Source organism: Bos indicus x Bos taurus, chromosome 14, assembly GCF_003369695.1.
Source record: "Bos indicus x Bos taurus breed Angus x Brahman F1 hybrid chromosome 14, Bos_hybrid_MaternalHap_v2.0, whole genome shotgun sequence".
In the NCBI taxonomy this organism is placed as follows: Eukaryota; Metazoa; Chordata; class Mammalia; order Artiodactyla; family Bovidae; genus Bos; species Bos indicus x Bos taurus.
In genome coordinates, this window is record NC_040089.1 from 28,430,275 (window position 1) to 28,450,234 (window position 19,960).

The 19,960-nt window shown below is 37.2% G+C and overlaps 1 protein-coding gene across 15 annotated transcripts in view; it reads left to right on the forward strand.

Moving 5' to 3' along the window:
* The first annotated feature begins 2,362 nt into the window (after nucleotides 1–2,362).
* The window catches only part of YTHDF3 (YTH N6-methyladenosine RNA binding protein 3), a 33,506-nt gene continuing 15,908 nt past the window's right edge, over nucleotides 2,363–19,960 (forward strand). For 2 of the 15 annotated variants that reach the window (XR_003514440.1, XM_027561066.1), the window contains exons 1-6: nucleotides 2,457–2,748; nucleotides 3,244–3,268; nucleotides 6,784–6,929; nucleotides 9,192–9,277; nucleotides 10,863–10,907; nucleotides 17,970–19,568. Coding sequence is in view for 8 of the 15 variants with exons in the window: in XM_027561066.1 (XP_027416867.1) it covers nucleotides 6,872–6,929; nucleotides 9,192–9,277; nucleotides 10,863–10,907; nucleotides 17,970–19,568 (1,788 nt within the window). In the remaining 7 variants the exon portion in view is untranslated. Of the gene's footprint in view, nucleotides 2,749–3,243; nucleotides 3,269–6,783; nucleotides 6,930–9,191; nucleotides 9,278–10,862; nucleotides 10,908–17,969; nucleotides 19,569–19,960 lie in introns of all 15 variants that reach the window. The other 13 variants (XM_027561069.1, XM_027561068.1, XR_003514439.1 and 10 more) reach the window with 13 other exon arrangements.

Sequence of the window (19,960 nt, forward strand, 5' to 3'; positions counted from 1 at the left end):
CAAAATAAAGAAGTTCCCCACCCTAGAGTTTCTGACCTAGTATATATGGTGGGTACCAAGAATTTTCATTTAAGTTCCCCAGAGATGCTATTAGCCTAGGGAAACACTCTGGAATACACCGCTTTAGGGAAACCTTAGGGCCACTTGTTTTCTGCTTTTTCTTGCCACTATAAATTTCTTTGCTTGGAAAATTCCACGGACAGAGGAGCCTAGTGGGCTACTGTCAGTGGGTTCCTAGATGGTCGGACATGACTTAGTGACTGAGCAGGCGCACACATGAGAACGAAACAAAGTTGTTGACCTTTCTGTTTCAAAGCAGGTTTTAACTGGGGGGTGGGGCGGGGAGGGGGTTCAGTGTTCTCCTCAGAGATTGCTTTCACCTTAAGGATATTTAAGGATATCATCCCTTAAAAATGCATTCATCAACCCTCAAATTGAATTTTCCGTGCTTGCTTCCCTTATACTATCTTACTTAAAGATAACAAAAAGCCTTAGAAATTGTCTTAAATACTGGGAAAAATTCAAATAGTTTAAATGCTGCTGGGTACGAAGTGAATCTGGGCAATTACTACACGTACAAGGTTCATTACAATTTGTCTCTCACTATCCATCCTCTTTCTGATCTTTAAACTGAGCACATGGTCAATCAGAATGTGTCAAAAACATATCTTCCCAGGGGAAGCTGACCTGACCTAAAAACGCCTCTTGGCGCTTTATATGAAACACTGGACTCTCAAGATAGGATTCACCTCTTATCATTCAGTGCTTCTGTAAGTTCACGCCAGGTGTCAGAGGCTGTGGTGGGGAAGGGAGGGGACAAAAGAGTATTTGCAATGCTTTGTTGAGCTGGTCACCCTGCTTTGCTCCCAAGTCACTCAAGTGGGAGAGTATGGTTTAGAATCTTTTGGGGCTAGAAGGTGGCCTAAACAAGTATACATTAAGTATATACTAAACAAGTATACATGAAGTCTTTTTTTCTTTTTTTTTTTACATCTTAATGCAGATATAATTGACATAAAATAAAACGCACATATTTCAAGTATATGATTGCGTAAGTTTTGACATGCGTAAACACCCACGAAACCATCACCAAATTCAAGATAATGAATATACTCATCACCCCAAAATGGTTCCTCTCTCTGCTTTATGACTGTTTTTCTTATCATCATAGTAACACACTTTATTTAGCTGTGAGAATGTATATATGTGATCAGTCATGGCCTGAGATATGAATTGATTTTTTATTTTCTACTGTATTTAATGGCCCCTTTTTAACGGGCCAGTTTTTTAGCTGTAGTGGCTTAGACGGTAAAGCGTCTGATTGCAACGCAGGAGACTTGGGTTCGATCCCTGGGTTGGGAAGATCCCTTGGAGAAGGAAATGGCAGCCCACTCCAGTATTCTTGCCTGGAAAATCCCATGGACAGAGGAGCCTGGTTGGCTACCGTCCATGGGGTCGCAAAGAGTCGGACACGACTGAGCGACTTCACTTCACTTCATTCAGTGCTTCTAAAATATTGTTGCATTGTTAAACACAAAGTTAATCTCTTATCCGACGGTTTTGAGGTAAGGATTTGGCCATTTAAGTTATTCCTTTATATACAGTCAACATTCACACGGTGAGGCAAGGAGTCTTCGCCTTTAATGCAAAGACGTAATTTTAACCAAACATTCAAAATGTTGCAAATCAGTTCCTTTGGTTTTGCAGAAGAGTAAGTTTCTCGGTTTCTCTTGAACCTTGAAACGTCTGTCCTTTTAGGATTGAAAAAGCGTTCGGCAACTATGCTTACCTTTCCCAAAGTAACTTTATTCATTCATCAAAATCATCGGCAGGGGAGGGCACGGTCTGAACTCGGAGGGAACGGCAGAATATGTTATTCCTGCCATGCTCCTAGGGTTTAGCGAGAACGAATATTCGCCGGGGCACCCGCTATGTGCTGTTAAGTGTCGGCGCCCAGAACTCTAACACAGCCGCTAGCGCTGCATATGCTGGCTCCCGGCCGGGCCAGCAACTCGGTCCCGGGGGCGGCTCGGCTTTGGGGGTGGCCTCGGCTCGGCTGCGGCGTTCCTACCTGCCAACCCTCACTTCGCGCCGGCCCAGCTCTAGAATCCCGGGCAACTCCGCCAGCCTCCCAGGCTAACTTCCTGTACAGAATGCGCCGGAGTCCGACTCCCGACCCACTCCCGGATGCCGACCCCCGACGCGCGCCCAGCGGCCTCAGAGCCGGACAGAAGGATGGCACAGACACACCGCTGGAAGTTGGCGCTCGCAGTCCCTCTCGCGCGCTCCCACCGCGGCGCCTGCGCCAAGGGGCCGACCGCGCGGGCCCGTCTCCGATGACGTGGCAAGGCGGGGGCGGAGCCAAGGTCGGCGGCGGGAGGGTGGGGGAGGAAGAGCGAGGTGAGCGCGGACGTCAGAGTGGAGAGCGGAAGGTCAGGGAGGCTCGGAGCGGAAGTGAGACCGGGGAGTCTGTCCGCCATTGTGGACCCGAGAAGCGAAGAGCTAGAGGGGAAGAGGAGCGTGCAAGCGGAAGAGACGAGCCCCTTCCACCAACTCCCGAGCGCGAGGCCGTCTTTCTGGCTTCTCAGCGAGCGGCGGCGGCAGGAAGAGCCTCTCGGCCGAGGGCGGCAGCCAACTGCTGTGAGTGCACAGGGAGAGGCCCAGGCGGCGGCGGCGGCGGCGGTAGCAGCAGCAGCAGCAGCAGCTCTCGGGTTGCGGTGAAGAATGTCAGCCACTAGCGTGGATCAGGTGAGGGAGCAGAGGCCGCAGGCTTGGCGAAGGCCCGAGCCGCGGAGCTCCACCCTCGCTTGGGGCTTCGGCTCCTCCCTGTCGCCGCCGCTGCCCGGCCCGTAACGGTGCCCGGGGCGCAAGTTGCTGCGGTCTCGCAGCCCGGGCTGGGGCGTGCGCCGTGCCCCCGGAGCCTGCGGCCCGGGCGGGCGGCCGCGGGGCCGCGGAAGGTGCGGGCAGAACTGCGCTCCCGGGCCTTCGGCCGCGTCCCGAGGGCGGCAGACGCGGGGCTGAGAGCGAGCGAGCCCGAGGAGACGGCTTCCGAGTGGCGGGTGGGAGGTTTCAGGACCGGGATTGTGGGGAGATCGGTGGCGATGGAGGATGTGGTGGGTTTCACTCCTACGCGGATTGTTTAAAATAACTTGTCTCCGGTAACGTCTCGGGTTAACACACTTTTCCTCTCTTCCCCCCCTGTTTTTTCCTTCTTATTACTACACCTTTCATCTTGCTACACAGAGACCTAAAGGGCAAGGAAATAAAGGTGAGTTCGGATATTTTTTTATCTTTTCATTGTTAGTTTGATGATACTCTTAAACTACGTGAAGACCTTTTTGTTTTTGAGTTTTTTTTTTTTTTGAAATGCAGAATTAGAAAAACAGTTCATCACAGCTAAGGCAGCCGAATGCTGTCTGAAAGTTCGGTAGTTCCTTGCTTTGAAGCCACTTTTATGGGAATCAAAAGGATACAAGTAACAGTTTTATTAGTTGTACTTCACTTAAGGAAGTATTGGTTATGAATTGTAGTGACTTTATTTAATTTTATAGTTTGTTTTTTGTGTAAGTTCTGCAGATCCAACAAATGCAGGTAGATAGGTGGGCATTTTCCTCGACATGTCTGGTTTACATCGAAACATGGAACCCACATAATTATTCTGTTACATTAGTGAAAATTGTATTGTTAATCATTGGTTCTGTTGAAGTCAGTTACACTGAGGCAGTAGCCTGTTAGAGATCAAAACTGAGCAGGCATGTCATCTTGCTATGTAGCCCTGAAAGGTTTAACTCAGTATGGTATTTTAGAAATGACAGAGAAGGAAATAATTTGTGAGGTTCCTGCCAGGATTATGTGGTTTACTCTTTAGTTAGAAGGGAAAAAAGTAACATTGAAATTCGAGCATTTAAAAAAATGAGTGTATTTTTTATTTATTAATATGGAACAATACAGTCAGCTGACTGAAACATGACATTAATCATGTGACATTTATAAGTGTAGAACAATAACTGCTTTCTTGGGACAGTGCCAGTTAAATAACATTGCAGTGAACTATATATTTGTTACATTTTATAATAGGGCTTGAAATTAGGCTAAACAGAATTAAGCGTCCTGTTTTTTATTTCTGTTGCGAAGTATTACCTATAAAGTAAAATCTGCAGAGCCTTTTAGATGTAAATTCAATGTTTTTATTAGTGTCCTTTATATTCTTAGGGTTTTTATTAGCTATTTCAATAAATTTAAAAGGATTGAGTTCTGTATACACAATTTAGTTAATTTTCTTTGAGTTGTACAATTTTTTGACAATTTTTGATGCTAGTAATGGCAGTGTATTAGATAATCCATTGCTTCATTTTGATTAAAGATATATATATAAACAGCAATTTTAATTTTTAGACTGATTTTAATTTTAGAATTATTTTCTGTGTTGTAAGCATAAAGCTCACAATTTGATACTGATTTATGTGAGTTTTAAAAAAATTGGTTTCTAAATTTAAAGAGAATGATCCATTAATTTCTTTCATGCTGGTCTGCCCATTAGAAAGTATATAGACTTAGACATATGTGAAATCTGTGGTCATTATTGCCTAGCATAAATTATTTTATCCTAGATCTGTGGGGAGGTGGCACTTTGCAAGGCTATTTGAAATGCTAAGTGTTTTGTGTTACCTGCTTTAAGGTAAGTGTGCAAGTTCTATGAAGTACTTGTCTGACAAAACAAAATAGAGTATCTCCAGCATTGTAAAGCATTACTATAAGTATGGTTTGTGACATAGTCATTTAACTTAGGTGTGTCCTTATGACATCTTTGATATTAGAGATACAAATTTTCTATAAACAAAATTGTGTATTGATTACAAATATTTTAGGTTATTAAAATTATTTTCATCCATCAGTATCACCTCAGTTGGATACATTTAGTCACACATACAAAGTATTTATTTGTATAAATGTTTATTCGAAGAAATTTTCTTTCTTTCTACAGTTTACAGTTTTACCCATGGATACAGTAGACTAGGATCCCTAGGAGACCTGTGTTCTAATACTACCTATGGCCACTGACTTGCCAAGTGATCTTGAGCACATTACACTTCTTGGTCAGAATTTCCCCTCTCCCTGTAAAATAAACGTAATAATTCTGGCCTTGAATCCTGTTGTATGTTTTGAGGGTTGTTGTAGTTAAAATAACCCACCTCTTTAGTAGCCATTATATTTGCTGCCTCACCTCATCTGTTATTAAGGTGCAGGAAAGCTATTGCCTAAGACATGGCAGGGGCAAAAATATCGACTGGCCTAAAAGTATTCGTAATGACTTAAGATGCTTCTGGGGCTTCCCTGGTGGTTCAGACAGTAAAGAATCTGCTTGCAGTGCAGGAGACACGGGTTCATTCCCTGGTCAGGAAGATCCCCCAGAGAAGGGAGTGGCTCCCCAATCCAGTATTCTTGGCCTGGAGAATTCCGTGGACAGAGGAGCCTGGTGGGCTACAGTCCATAAAGTCTCAAAAGAGTCGGACACAACTGCGCGACTAACACATAAGATGCTGTAAATTGGTGGATACTCCAAGTACACAGATACACATATACATTACTTGTATTTTTATGCCTCTGTGGGGAGAATTACAAGAAGGCAGCACCTCCAGCAAACTGATGAGTGACTGTGTTGGAAAAAAACTGCTCTGCCTTAGTTGACTTGGTTTTCAAGCTAGTAAAATCGTTTTATATTTAATCTGTTTCTTTTTATGAAGCAGAAGGACTTTCCTTGAACTAAGCCCCAGTATTCTAAGGATGAGTATGAAAGTTAAATTCAAAACTTAACAAACTTACGAAAAATGCATATCTCTGAGGAACTATCAAAGTTTTGAAAAGCATACTCCTTTTTAGTTGATTTAGTATGATTTCAGGGACTGTGAGTTTCCTTTCTTAATAGTCTTCAGTTGACAGCATCAGCCTAATGTCTTTTAAAGGCTTTAATGTCTTGATTTTCTACCAAGTATTTTTCTGTATGTCCTTAAACGCACTGAAGGAGCGAAAATTTGCAAAGAATTCTGTATCAATCTCTTTGTAAGGCAAAAATACTTTTGAAGCATAAATAACACTGTTAAGTTTACTTGTTTATAAGTTGGAATTCTTTTTTTTTTTTTTTTTTTGGAATTCTTTATAATTGATAGGCTGTCACTATGTTAAGTATTAGAACTCTGTTATTCTTGGCCAGGGTAGTACTTCAGGATAGTAGAAATTTAAGGATAATTGTGTACCTATTGGCCCATAATTTAAGGCTGACTTAATATCATTTTATTTATTAACAAGCTGAATTTTTGCTTGCTGGAATAAAAGTGTATATATTTTTTAAAAAGTGTATTAAAATGTTTCCTTTCCTTGCAGGCACCACAGATAAAAAGTGTCAGATCCCAGGCTCCTTGTAGCCTCAGGCCTTGCTGCCTGTTTCCTCCTTTCCCTTAAGTTTAAAAATAGGCACATATTTGGAAAGGAATTTATCTTTTCCCTCCTTTCCTCCCCTACCCCTCTGAGCAGAGGGAAATGTTCATTGTTTGGTACCACAATTTTAGAAAATTAGGCTAAATTTGACTGTTTTTTTAGTGTTTCAGGAAAGCAGTGAAAAATGCCTTGTATTTTGGCAGTATCTTTTGTATATTCTCCCCACCCTACCCACTCTGGAAATGATTGCAAAGCACTTTACTGTTGTTAATAGGCTTCATTTTATTAATCCTCAAAAGATCCCTATAAGGAGATAGAGGGTATATGGTATTGTCCCTGTTTTTATAGGTGGGGAAACATGATGCACAGATCTGTTGACTTTCCTAACTTGATGTAGTCAGGACCAGAGCAAAGAATCACCTGACTTCTAAGGCCCATGTTCTATCTTGATTTGACTCTGCTTCATAGAGCAGAGGAAACAGGCGAAGAATCATGTAAGTCATCTGTTCTTTTTTCCCTGAAGAACTTGTACAGACTATAGAATTGGCTGGGATTTCATTACTTTTTAATGGCTTTGGGTCTCCAAGACATTAGACTATCATTAAGGGATGTTCAAAACCTAGAGTCTTTAAGACAATTGAATTTCCTTAAGAAAGGTATGCTTCTGAGATTCAAGGACTAGCTTCTTACTCAGATTCTAATTTGATGCAAATTGCTTGTCAGTATGAGTGAAATACTTGAAACAAAATATTTTTATCCTTAGATTGACATAGTCCTTTAATAATCTTTTAGGACTTGTTAAGACATTTTAATGCATCATTTATAAAAGACTGGACCTGGGAGTATTTTCTTGGTCTCATCCTTGTAGAAGAGAAAGAACAGGAAATAAGTAAGAATAGCAGTATAATATATATTTAGATTAATTATAAGTAGGTACTTTTAAAAAAACTTTTAGCAGTGTAGAATAAATTTCTGAGACTCTATAGTGAGTATAAATGATAAATGGTTGTAATTTCATACAAGGTAGCTGTTTCAGATACTGGCGAATACCTACCAGTGACACATAAGTATCAGTCCAGGAGTGTGGTGAAGAAATGTTTTTCAGGAGATTAATGGATCAGGCATAACTAGCTTTTTGATAAAGGATTGGTAAAGAACAGGTATATTAGAATCTTTTGGGCTGAAATGATTAGTCCACCAGAAATAACTTAAGGTACCCTCCGCTTTAATTTTGTTTCTAATAGTTGTTACATATGTAACTCCTGGGGAGCACATTCAGCTCAGCTCTAGTATTGATACAGTCCTTATCAAATACAGTTAAACCACCTCAGTGGAGCCAGGATTGTGGTGACCTTCAGGTTTCTCTTAGAGGCTTTGAGGGGCAGTGGAGAATTCATGAGAGGTCTACTTTGAAGGCTTCAGAGAGTAGTAGTTTTTGAGTGATCATTGGTACCCAGAATGGCAAAAAACAAGGGATTTTATCTAGCTTTGTTCCCATGTCTCTGTCAACTTGTATATTTCGTTTAGGTCCCTAAACTTGTTGGAATAAATTAAGGAAAATAGAGATGCTATTATACAAGAACACACAACTTAAATCCATTGCTCCTAACCTTAATTTATAATATTTTATATTTAATGGTTATACTTAAAAATACACTATTTTCAGCAATAAATCTTCAGATATTGAAGGGCTTTTTTTTTGTTCCTAAGAGATTAGTCGCAAACTTGTTAATGTGGTCCTAAAGTAATTTTTAGTCCTATTTGGATCTTGTAATATTTTATACAATAATAATATCCAAGATTATTACATACTGTCATTGAATACTCAGATGAGATGAAGTAGGTACTATTAATAACCTCCTTGAACAGGGAAGTAGAGTTAGAGAGGCTAAATTATGAACTTGAGATCTCCCAGCCTCTCAAGGTTGGATTTGGGACTCACACCAAGGGCCTTTTTACCACCTTGAATCTGTGCTTAAAAGTACCAAGATAGTGTCCAGAACAGCAGCTTTATACAGAGCATTGATGGAAGTGATCTCTGAACAAACATGGCATTATAAATCAGCCTCTAACTGGTGTTTTCATATGTTGCAAGAATATTATGGTTATCTTCAGTGTCTTAGTTTTATTTGAACTTTCTTGTAAAAGTCTTCATTGTTTATTGTTTAGGATTAAGGCCCTTTTTATTTAGGTTTTTTATGATAATATTTTATTGTGATACTACTTCAAGTGAATTTTTAGTCACTGTAACTGGAGATACATAAGATACTTATTTTAACTTTGGTTACCAAACAAGGTTTTTTATTTGTCTTTAATAGACTGAATAGTTACAGTGATTTAACAAAGGTAGAGCACATTCAGAAGTCTATCTTGTCAACAGCACTGCCTGAAGTGGTTATTTTAGATTGAAATACAGCATTAGCAAACCCTTCCAACATTTAAATTTAACTGTTTGCTTACTACAGTGTTGAAATTGAGATGTTTATGTTATGTTTTTAGTAGTGGGAAGTATATATATATAGTTTGTGTTTATGTGATCTTGGGTTTATATATACACAAGATTTGTAAGTTTTCGGTGCCTTATAAATATTTATATCCAAAATTAAGTTCATCCTTAAGGGGGTTTTCTAATGAAAAGAACAAAGAACTCAGGATAATTTTTTCCAGGCTGACTTGAAAAATACTGAAAATATTAGGTTATTCTGTGAGTTTCATAAAGATAATTACAATACATCTAATACAAACGTATTTTTTAGTTTCAGTACAAAACGGTTCGATTCATCAAAAAGATGCTGTAAATGATGATGATTTTGAGCCATACTTAAGTAGCCAGACAAATCAGGTAAGTCTGACAGTCCCGTGTTTAGGAAATGAAACAATATTAATTGATTTCTTAAAATGTTTTAATTGAATGAGACGAACCATATCGTGTATTAATATAGTGTGCCTACATAATAGTGAATAACAGTTGCGGGTTTATGACACAGCGCAGTTCTTTGGAAATTGTAGATGGCTAAAACTCAATTATGAAATGTAAAGATCTAAAGATGAGCTTTTGTATATATTGTGGTTAGATTGACTGTTGAATTTAATCTTTCAATGCTGCTGCCATGTCTTCATAGCCAAAGCAAATGACAGGGTTTAATTAGCTAGAAATTTAGGGGAGAGAACAGTTTGTACCTGAAATTTTTGGTTAGTATATTTAAAATTTTTATTTAACCTGATAATAAGGAATAGAATTAAAGATATGATAAACACACTTGCCCTGTATATTGTAAGCATAGAGAATTTCATCAAATCAAGTAACTAGTGGCTTTTGAGGTTCTTTGTTTGAATTTTTCACAAATAATCTTGTGAATTTATATATAGGAATAATTTAGACTTAAACATTGACCAAACTGAATGATATTCCTTAGTCTCTGTATTCCATTTCTGCACCTCTGTTAATAAAAATACCACTACTGGAAATAAATTTAACAGATAAGCTTTCATTATTAACCAGTTTTTTTAGAGACAACATTTTGGAATGAAACTACTTTTGTTAATTTTCCTTATAAAAAGATGCATGAAAAAATATACCTTGAAATATTAACCTAGATTGTTTTTAAACTTAATAAAAGAACAAGGAACCAAATATTGTTATAGAACTTTGCAGTTGCAGAGAAAATTTCAACAAAAAGTAGTTCCCAATTTGTGGAATATATGATTATTTTTAGGACTTTGGAGAACTATGGTTATGTTCAACCTAATCTATGTTTATTTCTCTCTAACACTCCCTTCTATCAGTTGATCTACATCCCTCAAGTATGTTGGGAGGGAAGAAATAAATGAGAAAAAATAAAAATGATAAAATGTACGTTTTTTTAAGATGTTTGGCTACTTCTAAAAATGAAAAAAAAATCATTTCATGCATATGTAATCTAACTTTGTGGTCTCAGTAACAATTCTACTTTCCACCTATAGGTGTGAAAGAATGTATCACTGGAAAGTAGGGGAAGATCATTTGTTGGGGGCGTGTAGTGAAGGTTTTAAACTCTGTTCTGTTTAGACCCAGACAGTAATCTCAGTTAACATCCCTTATGGCCGTATTTCCAATTTTTTGAGAAATTCTGATATAATGAGTTATAGTAGATACTCTGCTAACAAGGTCTCCATTGTTAGATAAGTTTGGGAAATTTATTTGGTTGGGAAATTTATTTGGTTTGAATAATTGAATTGTTTTTTGCTACTTGATTTTGTACTTAGTGTGTTATAATGTAAAATAGAATGTCTAAGGCAAGGGTACAGTATGAGTATTTTCTGAAATATTTGTTCAAACTTTATTTTCAAGATATTTTAATGGATTATAAATGTTTGAGAATTGCTGCCTGTTTAAGAATCTTCTTGTTTTATTTGGTAACAGATATTTCATAATTTATTTGTCACAGGGACTTAGAAGATTGGTTTTTTGGCATTCCACAGAGATGCTTCAGGTCTGCCTAGGGGAGACCTGGGGAGGGTAACCTGGATCCCACCTGTGTAGCAACCAGAGCTGTGCTTTGCATTTTATGTGTTTTATATGTTGGAATTCTGCATACAATTTCACATAAAGCATTGGAAAGTCATTGTTTTTTTTTTTTTAAGACTGTAAGGGCATTTACATTAGTGAATCCAGTTTTTAAATTGTATCATAAAAGTTTCCTTATGTTGGGGCAAAAACATCTATAAAAGGTTTGTTTTAATATGATGTTTAAATGAAAGGTCTTATGCTTTCTATTAATTAAATCACTTAAATCAATGATGAATCAATGTAATGTGCTGTTTAAAGAGATGTCTTAAAAGTTTGATACCAGTGAGACTATATTTTACCACCTCCTCCTTGCCAGTACTAATGAATAGGTTTTGACCAGTTACCTTTCTGTAATAACTAAAAATAATGATCTAATCAGGGTAAATGGTACTAAGACTTCCCCAGTGGCTCAGCAGGTAAAAGAATCCACCCACCAATGCAGGAGACACGGGTTTGATCCCTGGGTTGTGAATGTCCCCTGGAAAAGGAAATGACAAGTCACCCCAGTATTCTTGCCTGGGAAATATAGTCAGAGGAGCCTGGGGGGCTACAGTCCCTGGGGTCGTAAAGAGTCGGACACAACTTAGCAACTGAGCATGAGCATGAACAATATAGAATATTGAAAACTGGCTTTATTGGAGAGCAAAATTGAAAATTATCTGAAATCTTAAAGATAAGCCTTACAAAATTTAAGTTTGTTGTGGTTACTTAGCTGCAATAGAAAATACAAATTGACCTTTTAAAGTAAATTAGTGAAAACTTGTATTGGTGAAATATTTGAAGTAATTATTTGGAGATTTAAAGTTATGCAAGTATTTATAGCTTCTTGCACTGACCTAGCCAAAATAATTGTTTATTTAAATTTTCAACAAAAAACACAGTATGTCTTTAAAATGAAATCCCTTCATCTGATTTTGCTATTATAAATAATAAAAATTATATTCTTTAGTCTGGAAAGGTTTTTACTGTTTTATATACTTAGAGCTAAATCAGTTCAAACTCAGAGATGCTTTAAAAACAGATTGTTGGTCTTTTACTTCTATGGCAGTATATTTCTTCTATTTTCCTAGTGCTCAATATCTTAGGAAACAATTTTCATAGTAATTTAAAAAATAAATGTCCTTCAAGACTTAAAATTAGTTCTCTATAGTTCCTCAAAATAGTCTAACAAGGAAGTTGATTGAAAATTCAGGTTTAATTACTGTTAAAAGATGCCATGTGATTTATGAGTATAAATTTGAAGAATAAATTGAAAAACACCAAAGTTTGAATTTGTCTGCTTGTGTATATATGTGTATATATATATATATATATATATGGGGAAATAAATTCCTAGCTGTGTTGATCAGAGAAGAGGTATAGAGAACTAAGAACATAAAATATCTTTTTCTGTCCCTGTTGTTACTGCCCTTGGGTAAGGTTTTCATTATTTCTGCCTGTTGGAATGATTTCCTGACTGGGGATTCCATATTGCCACTCAGTGGTCTTAAAGTCGTAGTCTGTTGCCATAGTCTTGTTTAAAGATTTACCAAAGTTTCACCACAGTGGGTATATTCATAGTGTTGAGTGCCATTAAAGTGACTCCATTCTCTCCCTGACTCATCTTTGGCCAACTTATCCATCTACGTTATCTAGGGAATAGGACTTATTTTCTGGATGTTTTCTTTCATGATCTCAAACTTTTTATCTATATGTATGATTTACACACACAGTCTCATATGTCTATCACTTAGTGAAGTCTTCTGATTTTTCCCAGTTACTTGTTCCCTCTTGTTTATGCTCAAGTGTTTTGTTTTGCTTTGTTCTTATTTCTGTAACTATCCTTCCTAGATTGTCTTCCCTCCTAAATGTGTGAAATGCTCTAGGCCAAAGACTGTCTTCTTTTTCTTTCTGTCTCCAGTGATTGGCACTGTATCTGGCATGTAGCAGGCATTCATTAAGTATTTATTGAATAAGTAGATTAGGTTAACTGCTAGAATTAAGAAATGAAGAAGTATGGCTGGTGAAATAATTCAGATTAATTGAGTATAATATATGATGCTACATTTTCTTACAACATCTATGTGATTACGTATGCATGTATTACACTTTAAGAAGTATAATAATATTTTTAAAATAATAAAATTCACATACACATTAAAAGTATATTAAAATCAACATTTTGTTGTTAATCCAGTAAGTTAGTTCTGGAGTTTGAAGCACCTCGTTCTTAATGGATAAGTTTTCCGTTTTTCTCTGCAGACATACTATTAATGGTGAATAACACTAACCTTTTTTGTATTGACCTTCTAAGACATTGTATAGTATTCTCTCTTGAAGTTTGGATATTTATGAAGTAAAAATTGGTATTAGTATGGCTGGAAGACTCAGTTATAATTGAGTTGTACTGAAGTGCCCTCAGGTCAGAATAGTAATCATGAATTTTTTCTTACTGTTGTTCAAACTTTGAGATAATAGAAAAAGGCTAAGAAATGATAATTATAAGTGATTGAAATTCTAAGGAAGAATTTTTAATCTTTTCTATATTTGTTTTCAAATTAAAATAAGATTAACTCCTATACTTTAGCACTTTGCAATTAACAGGTAGATTTTTTAAATTTTGTAATTGATTAGAGCAGCAGGTATTATCCCGTTTACCAGTGAAGGAACAAGGTTAGAGAAATTAAATGATCTGATGATCACTGACAACTGACATAGAAGCTGAAAGAGTAGAGAATTGAACCTATGTCCTTGATTACAACTTCTGTGTCATACTGTGACTTTATACTCTTAGTCAATTTGAGTGAAATTATATGCATTTGGTGATGAATTTACATTTTAAGCTTATATTTTCAAAAGGCAAGTTAAATTGTATTAATGAATACAACTATTGTTGATTGAATAGTTAGTGTGTCCTAGGTACCTTATCTTTATTTCTTTCAATATTTGAGGAAACTCAAGCATTTAAATAGCTTGATACTGGTTTTACACAACTGATGGGTTGGGATTAGAATTTAGATTAGATACCTCCTGGCATCACATCTACCTTATATAATTAAATGGTCTCTCTCCAGATTGTATTTCTGAGTTTATGCTCTAGGTAAAGGGTTTGTGGATCTGTTACTTTACAAGTATGTTTCATTATATCCATTGAATTTTATATCAATTTTTGTGTGTACATATTGTTACCTTCCTATTTCCAATTCGTTCTTGAGTAAGAGAAATACCAAACATTTCACATCACTTTGTTTAGAAGTCATATATCTTTACAACAAAGTAAAACTTCACTATGAATAAACTATTTTAAAGTGATTATTTGGACATAAACTGTTAAATTGATTATACCTCGTACCAGATTTGAAGTAAAAGGTGAAAGAGAGTTTTGAGTTATATTGTTTTCCATCATCAGTAGGTAGAAATTTTGTTCCCCTTCTTTACCCAAGGTACTTTCCTAATTGATATCCCACTTAGCAATTAAGAATTTACCTTATATTTGGCAAAACATTTAAAAATATTTCCAATTATAACAAAGCTCTGCTAATACAAATTGTGTTTACTGTATCTTACTTTTAAGCTTTGAACAGTTTCCCAGTAAAACTTTGTTTTCACTAGAACCCAAACTGAAACCCTAGCCCAGCAGGAGACTGTTTAGGTTTTTCTTTCACAGAGCTAAGAAAAAAGCTTCTCTTTCAGCTATAACTACTGAAAGAATTAGGAATTAGTTAGCATTGTTTGGTCAACTGGAGAGAGCGGGCCATTTATCCATTGTGCTCACTGTGGATATCTCTGGAGTTAGGTATGGACAGCTGTGCATCTCTGCTGACTAGCCTGAGCTGTCTAACAAGATACTTGTGGTTAATGGAGCACGTTGTAAAGTAATTTAAACTTAGTATTTTGACACAATCACTAATTTAGGGGTGAAGTAAAACTCATGATTCAAAAGTAATTATATTTAACAAAAATCTCCACACAAAAAGGGTTTGGACCTGGTCCAGCCCCAGAAGTGAAAGAAATGGCAAAAATTTGTTACCCACTGAATCTAATGATACAGGTTTTTTTGTTTTGTTTTTTAAATAGGAATCAGTATAAATAGATAATCTATTAAAACCAGGTTGACAAACTGATCCAGGGACCAAAACCTGTTTTCTTTGAGGAAACCCTTGAGCTAGAAGCTTTTTAAATAGTTATAAAAAGATGAATATGTGACTGCAACCAGAGGCTGTATTTGGCTTGTGAAGCTTAAAATATTTGGTCACTGGCTCTTTAGTTTGCTGATACCTGAATCGTGTGATGTATATAGACAAATTAGAAACTTGATGTGTAACTGTTGTGCAGAATTCAGCATTTGTGAGGGTAAAGAAAGAATATTCAACATAATTTGTGAGTATGGTTTTGCAAACACTTTTATCATGAAGAATGAGCTTCAAAGCTTTTCTCTTTGTTTTTACACTCCCACATCCAGGTAAGGATGCACTGAGTCCAGATTTCAGGCTAATACTCTAAATTAGAACTTTGAAAGTGATTACCTGCATATGCATTTAGCTGTCTTATTCCCTTGTGTGATGTGTCTTCTTAACTGTAGGTTTTCCTTTAGAATGAATATCTTATGTCAGTATTTTTTACAATGTAGACATTTAGTAAAGTGTTTGGTTAGAATAAATAATAAAGTAATAAATGGAGTTATTTTAATAACTTGAAAAAAGTTAAAAATTAAGAAAATCTTGATTATTTATATTGGCTAAACTTAGGCTTTCTCAAGTGACTTCAGTATGAATACTTTAACAAGTAATTTACTGATTGAATTATAAACACAGATGTGAGTGTATCCATGACTAATGAAGTTTGCTCATTATTCTTTAAGAATTTTATTTTTTTATCAAACCACTGTTGGTGATTTTCAGCATTCCTCAGGCTTCATTTCCTTCATGCTAATATTGTGAGAATTTTTTGAATATATTTTTGGATATGGTTAATAATTATCTAAAAACTAAATTAATAAATAGTTGACATATATTTCCAGTTTTGAATACAGTGGAATTAATGTCAAATGTATTTAAAGTCTTTTTTTTTTAATATTGCTAAATGACAGTTGTTTTTTGTTTTTAAGTTCGTGTTTAACTGGAAATACTTGGTAAATCTGTGTCTTATTTAAATGCAACCTTTATTTGATTCTTTTGTTATTTTCATTTAATTATATAAGAATTATTTCAAAAGACAATATTAAATTAGCTTTCTTATAGATAGTGTACAGTTTTAACAGTTGTGAGGTATATATCACGGATACCTTAATAGTAATAGTAAAGCATTTTAACTTTTAGTAATACGCCTTTTAAAAAATAAAATGAATTCCAGGTAGTATCTATGGTATGATTGTCACACATTCATGTTGCTATTCTTTCTTGAGTGGGAAAGCAGTGACAGGAATAATCCCCTTCCCACACACCCTGCCCCCCCAACTTCCGCCAAATGCACTTTGCTCCATTACGTTCTTCACTTTGCTCCAGGAAACTTAGAATGTAAAGTGAATAATTGAACTTCAAAATGGTATTGACCCTTGGAAAAGGAATACAAATTGTCTCGACTGGAGATTAGCTAAATTTTTTCATCTTGATGAATTTTACAAAATTTAAAGCTCTGTTCAAGGCTTTGAAAGTCACACCCTGAATATAGAGTGAAAATCTATTACAGATTGTCCCTTGGGGGAATTTGTTTCAGGACCCTACTGATATCAAAATTCACAGATGCTCAAGTCCCTAATGGCATCTGTACCATAGAACCTATGTACAGCCTCCTGTATACTTCACATCACCTCCACATTACTGATAATACCAAATAATGTAAATGCCATGTAAACATGTTGCCCATGTGCCAAATTCAGGTTTTGCTTTTTGAAACTTAGTGAAAAATTTTTTTTTCCTGAGTGTTTTTGTGCCATGGTTGGTTAAATCCATGGATGCAAAACCTGTGGACTGGAGGGCTGACTATTAGACATATTTGGGACACAAGAAACCTACCTTCAAAAGAAGTCCATAGACTGATTTTTTTACATTGGCTAGTTAACAAATTTGAGTTTTTTTCTTTAATAAGCTTTGAATTTTGACATCACTAAATGAATGATGAGTTCATTTTATTCAAAATAAAGGCCAATTTAATTACAGTAATTCTGGAAAAAATGGTAGGAACTTAACCATTTCTAAGTTAAAATTCTGATCAGGAAGTTGGTAAATTTACTGTGTAAAATTTTTTTTTAAGTTATTTATAATTTTTTTTTTCGGCTGCATTGCATGGCATGTGGGATGTTAGTTCCCCAATCAGGGATTGAACCTGTGCCCCCTGCGTTGGGAGTGTGGAGTCTTAGCCACTGGACCACCACCATATTATGTAAAATTTAGGACATAGAGAATAAGAAGAGTGGTACCTGTTACCAACCATTAAGAAACCATTAGAATTTCATTTTGTTTTTCAAAATGAGCGAGGCAAAACTAAATATGGATTTATATAATATTAAGTCTTTTTTTTTTCTTCTCAGTGTGAACATTTCTCTGTTTTTTACAAAAGTGCAAAATTGCTGGACTGGATTCCATCATAGATATACTGTAATTTGTTATTTGGCATCATCTGTGTTCATTTAATTCTTACCCATAAATTTTTTCATACATCAGTGGCTTAAGATAAAGCTAACAATCTGTTTCTGCAAGTTTATAAATCAAGTTTTTGTAGAAATTAGAGTGTTTTTAAATTGTGCCCAGAGGATCTGGGTCTTATATAAAAATAATCCCCATCCTAACCTCCCATCCCCCAAAAAATCCCTGTAATTTTATTATAAATATATTAAAGTAGTCATCAGTAAATTTTTCTGTTGATAAAATTAGATTTAAAATTTTAATTTTTTTTTATCTGAAGCAGGTACATCTGTTTCCCATTCATTTAAAACAATTTGATTTTAGGAGTGTACCCCTCCCCTCACATCTTACATCACTTCTGACTGTGATCTTTTGTTTTCCAGAATAACAGCTATCCACCAATGTCAGATCCATACATGCCTAGTTACTATGCTCCATCCATTGGATTTCCATATTCGCTTGGGGAAGCAGCATGGTCCACAGCTGGAGACCAGCCTATGCCATATCTGACAACCTATGGACAGATGAGTAATGGAGAGCATCATTATATACCAGACGGTGTGTTTAGTCAGCCTGGGGCATTAGGAAATACCCCTCCATTTCTTGGTCAACATGGATTTAACTTTTTTCCTGGTAATGCTGATTTCTCTACATGGGGGACAAGTGGATCTCAGGGACAATCAACACAAAGTTCTGCTTATAGTAGCAGTTACGGCTATCCACCTAGTTCTCTTGGGAGAGCTATTACTGATGGACAGGCTGGATTTGGCAGTGATACTTTGAGCAAGGTGCCTGGCATTAGCAGTATCGAGCAAGGCATGACTGGACTGAAAATTGGTGGTGACCTGACCGCTGCAGTGACGAAAACTGTAGGAACAGCATTGAGCAGCAGTGGTATGACCAGCATCGCAACCAATAGTGTGCCCCCGGTTAGCAGTGCGGCGCCGAAACCCACCTCCTGGGCTGCCATTGCCAGAAAGCCCGCCAAACCTCAACCGAAACTTAAACCCAAGGGCAATGTGGGAATCGGGGGTTCCGCTGTGCCGCCACCTCCTATAAAACACAACATGAATATTGGAACTTGGGATGAAAAGGGGTCAGTGGTAAAGGCTCCACCAACCCAACCAGTTCTGCCTCCTCAGACTATAATCCAGCAGCCTCAGCCATTAATTCAGCCACCACCCCTGGTGCAGAGCCAACTGCCTCAACCGCAGCCTCAGCCGCCACAAGCGCAGCAGCCACAAGGACCTCAGCCACAGGCCCAGCCTCACCAAGTACAGCCCCCGCAGCCACAGCTGCAGAACCGCTGGGTGGCGCCCCGGAACAGGGGGGCCGGCTTCAACCAGAACAATGGAGCGAGCAGTGAAAACTTTGGTCTAGGTGTCGTTCCTGTCAGCGCTTCCCCGTCGAGTGTGGAAGTGCATCCCGTGCTGGAAAAGCTAAAGGCCATAAACAACTACAATCCCAAAGACTTTGACTGGAACCTGAAGAACGGACGTGTGTTTATAATTAAGAGCTATTCTGAGGACGACATACACCGTTCCATTAAGTACTCTATCTGGTGTAGTACTGAGCATGGGAATAAGCGTTTGGATGCGGCTTACCGTTCCCTGAATGGGAAAGGCCCACTCTATTTGCTCTTCAGTGTGAATGGCAGTGGACACTTCTGTGGAGTGGCTGAGATGAAGTCTGTTGTGGACTATAATGCGTATGCTGGTGTCTGGTCTCAGGATAAGTGGAAGGGCAAATTTGAAGTTAAATGGATCTTTGTCAAAGATGTCCCCAATAACCAATTACGGCATATTCGCTTAGAAAATAATGACAACAAACCAGTTACCAATTCAAGGGACACTCAAGAGGTACCCCTAGAAAAAGCTAAGCAAGTGCTTAAAATAATTGCTACTTTCAAGCATACCACCTCAATCTTTGATGACTTTGCACATTATGAAAAGCGTCAAGAAGAGGAGGAAGCCATGCGTAGGGTAAGAGTACAGTAATTTTTGTGTGTAGGGTCTTTTCATTGGGGTGGTGTGTATGGATGGATAGTCTTTAATGCCTTGTGGTGTTATATTCTGAGTTTAAGAACATTACCCTGAAGGAAACTGACCACTTAGCTTATGGAACACGACTCTGTAAACATCCCTGAAGGCCTGGGATGCCTTCCCAAGGGCAACCCTTACTCTGAATTTGCCTCCTGCCTATTCTTCATACTTCTCAGATGATAAAGGTCTTTGAGTCCTGTTCATTAGAGCTCTGAATTCTGCATTCGTTATTAAGAACTGGCTAAGGATTCTAGTCACTGATCTTTTAACTTTAATTTTATGGGAATATGTATTTGGAGTTTGAGACAAACAGCTTTTAAATGTTTGAATGT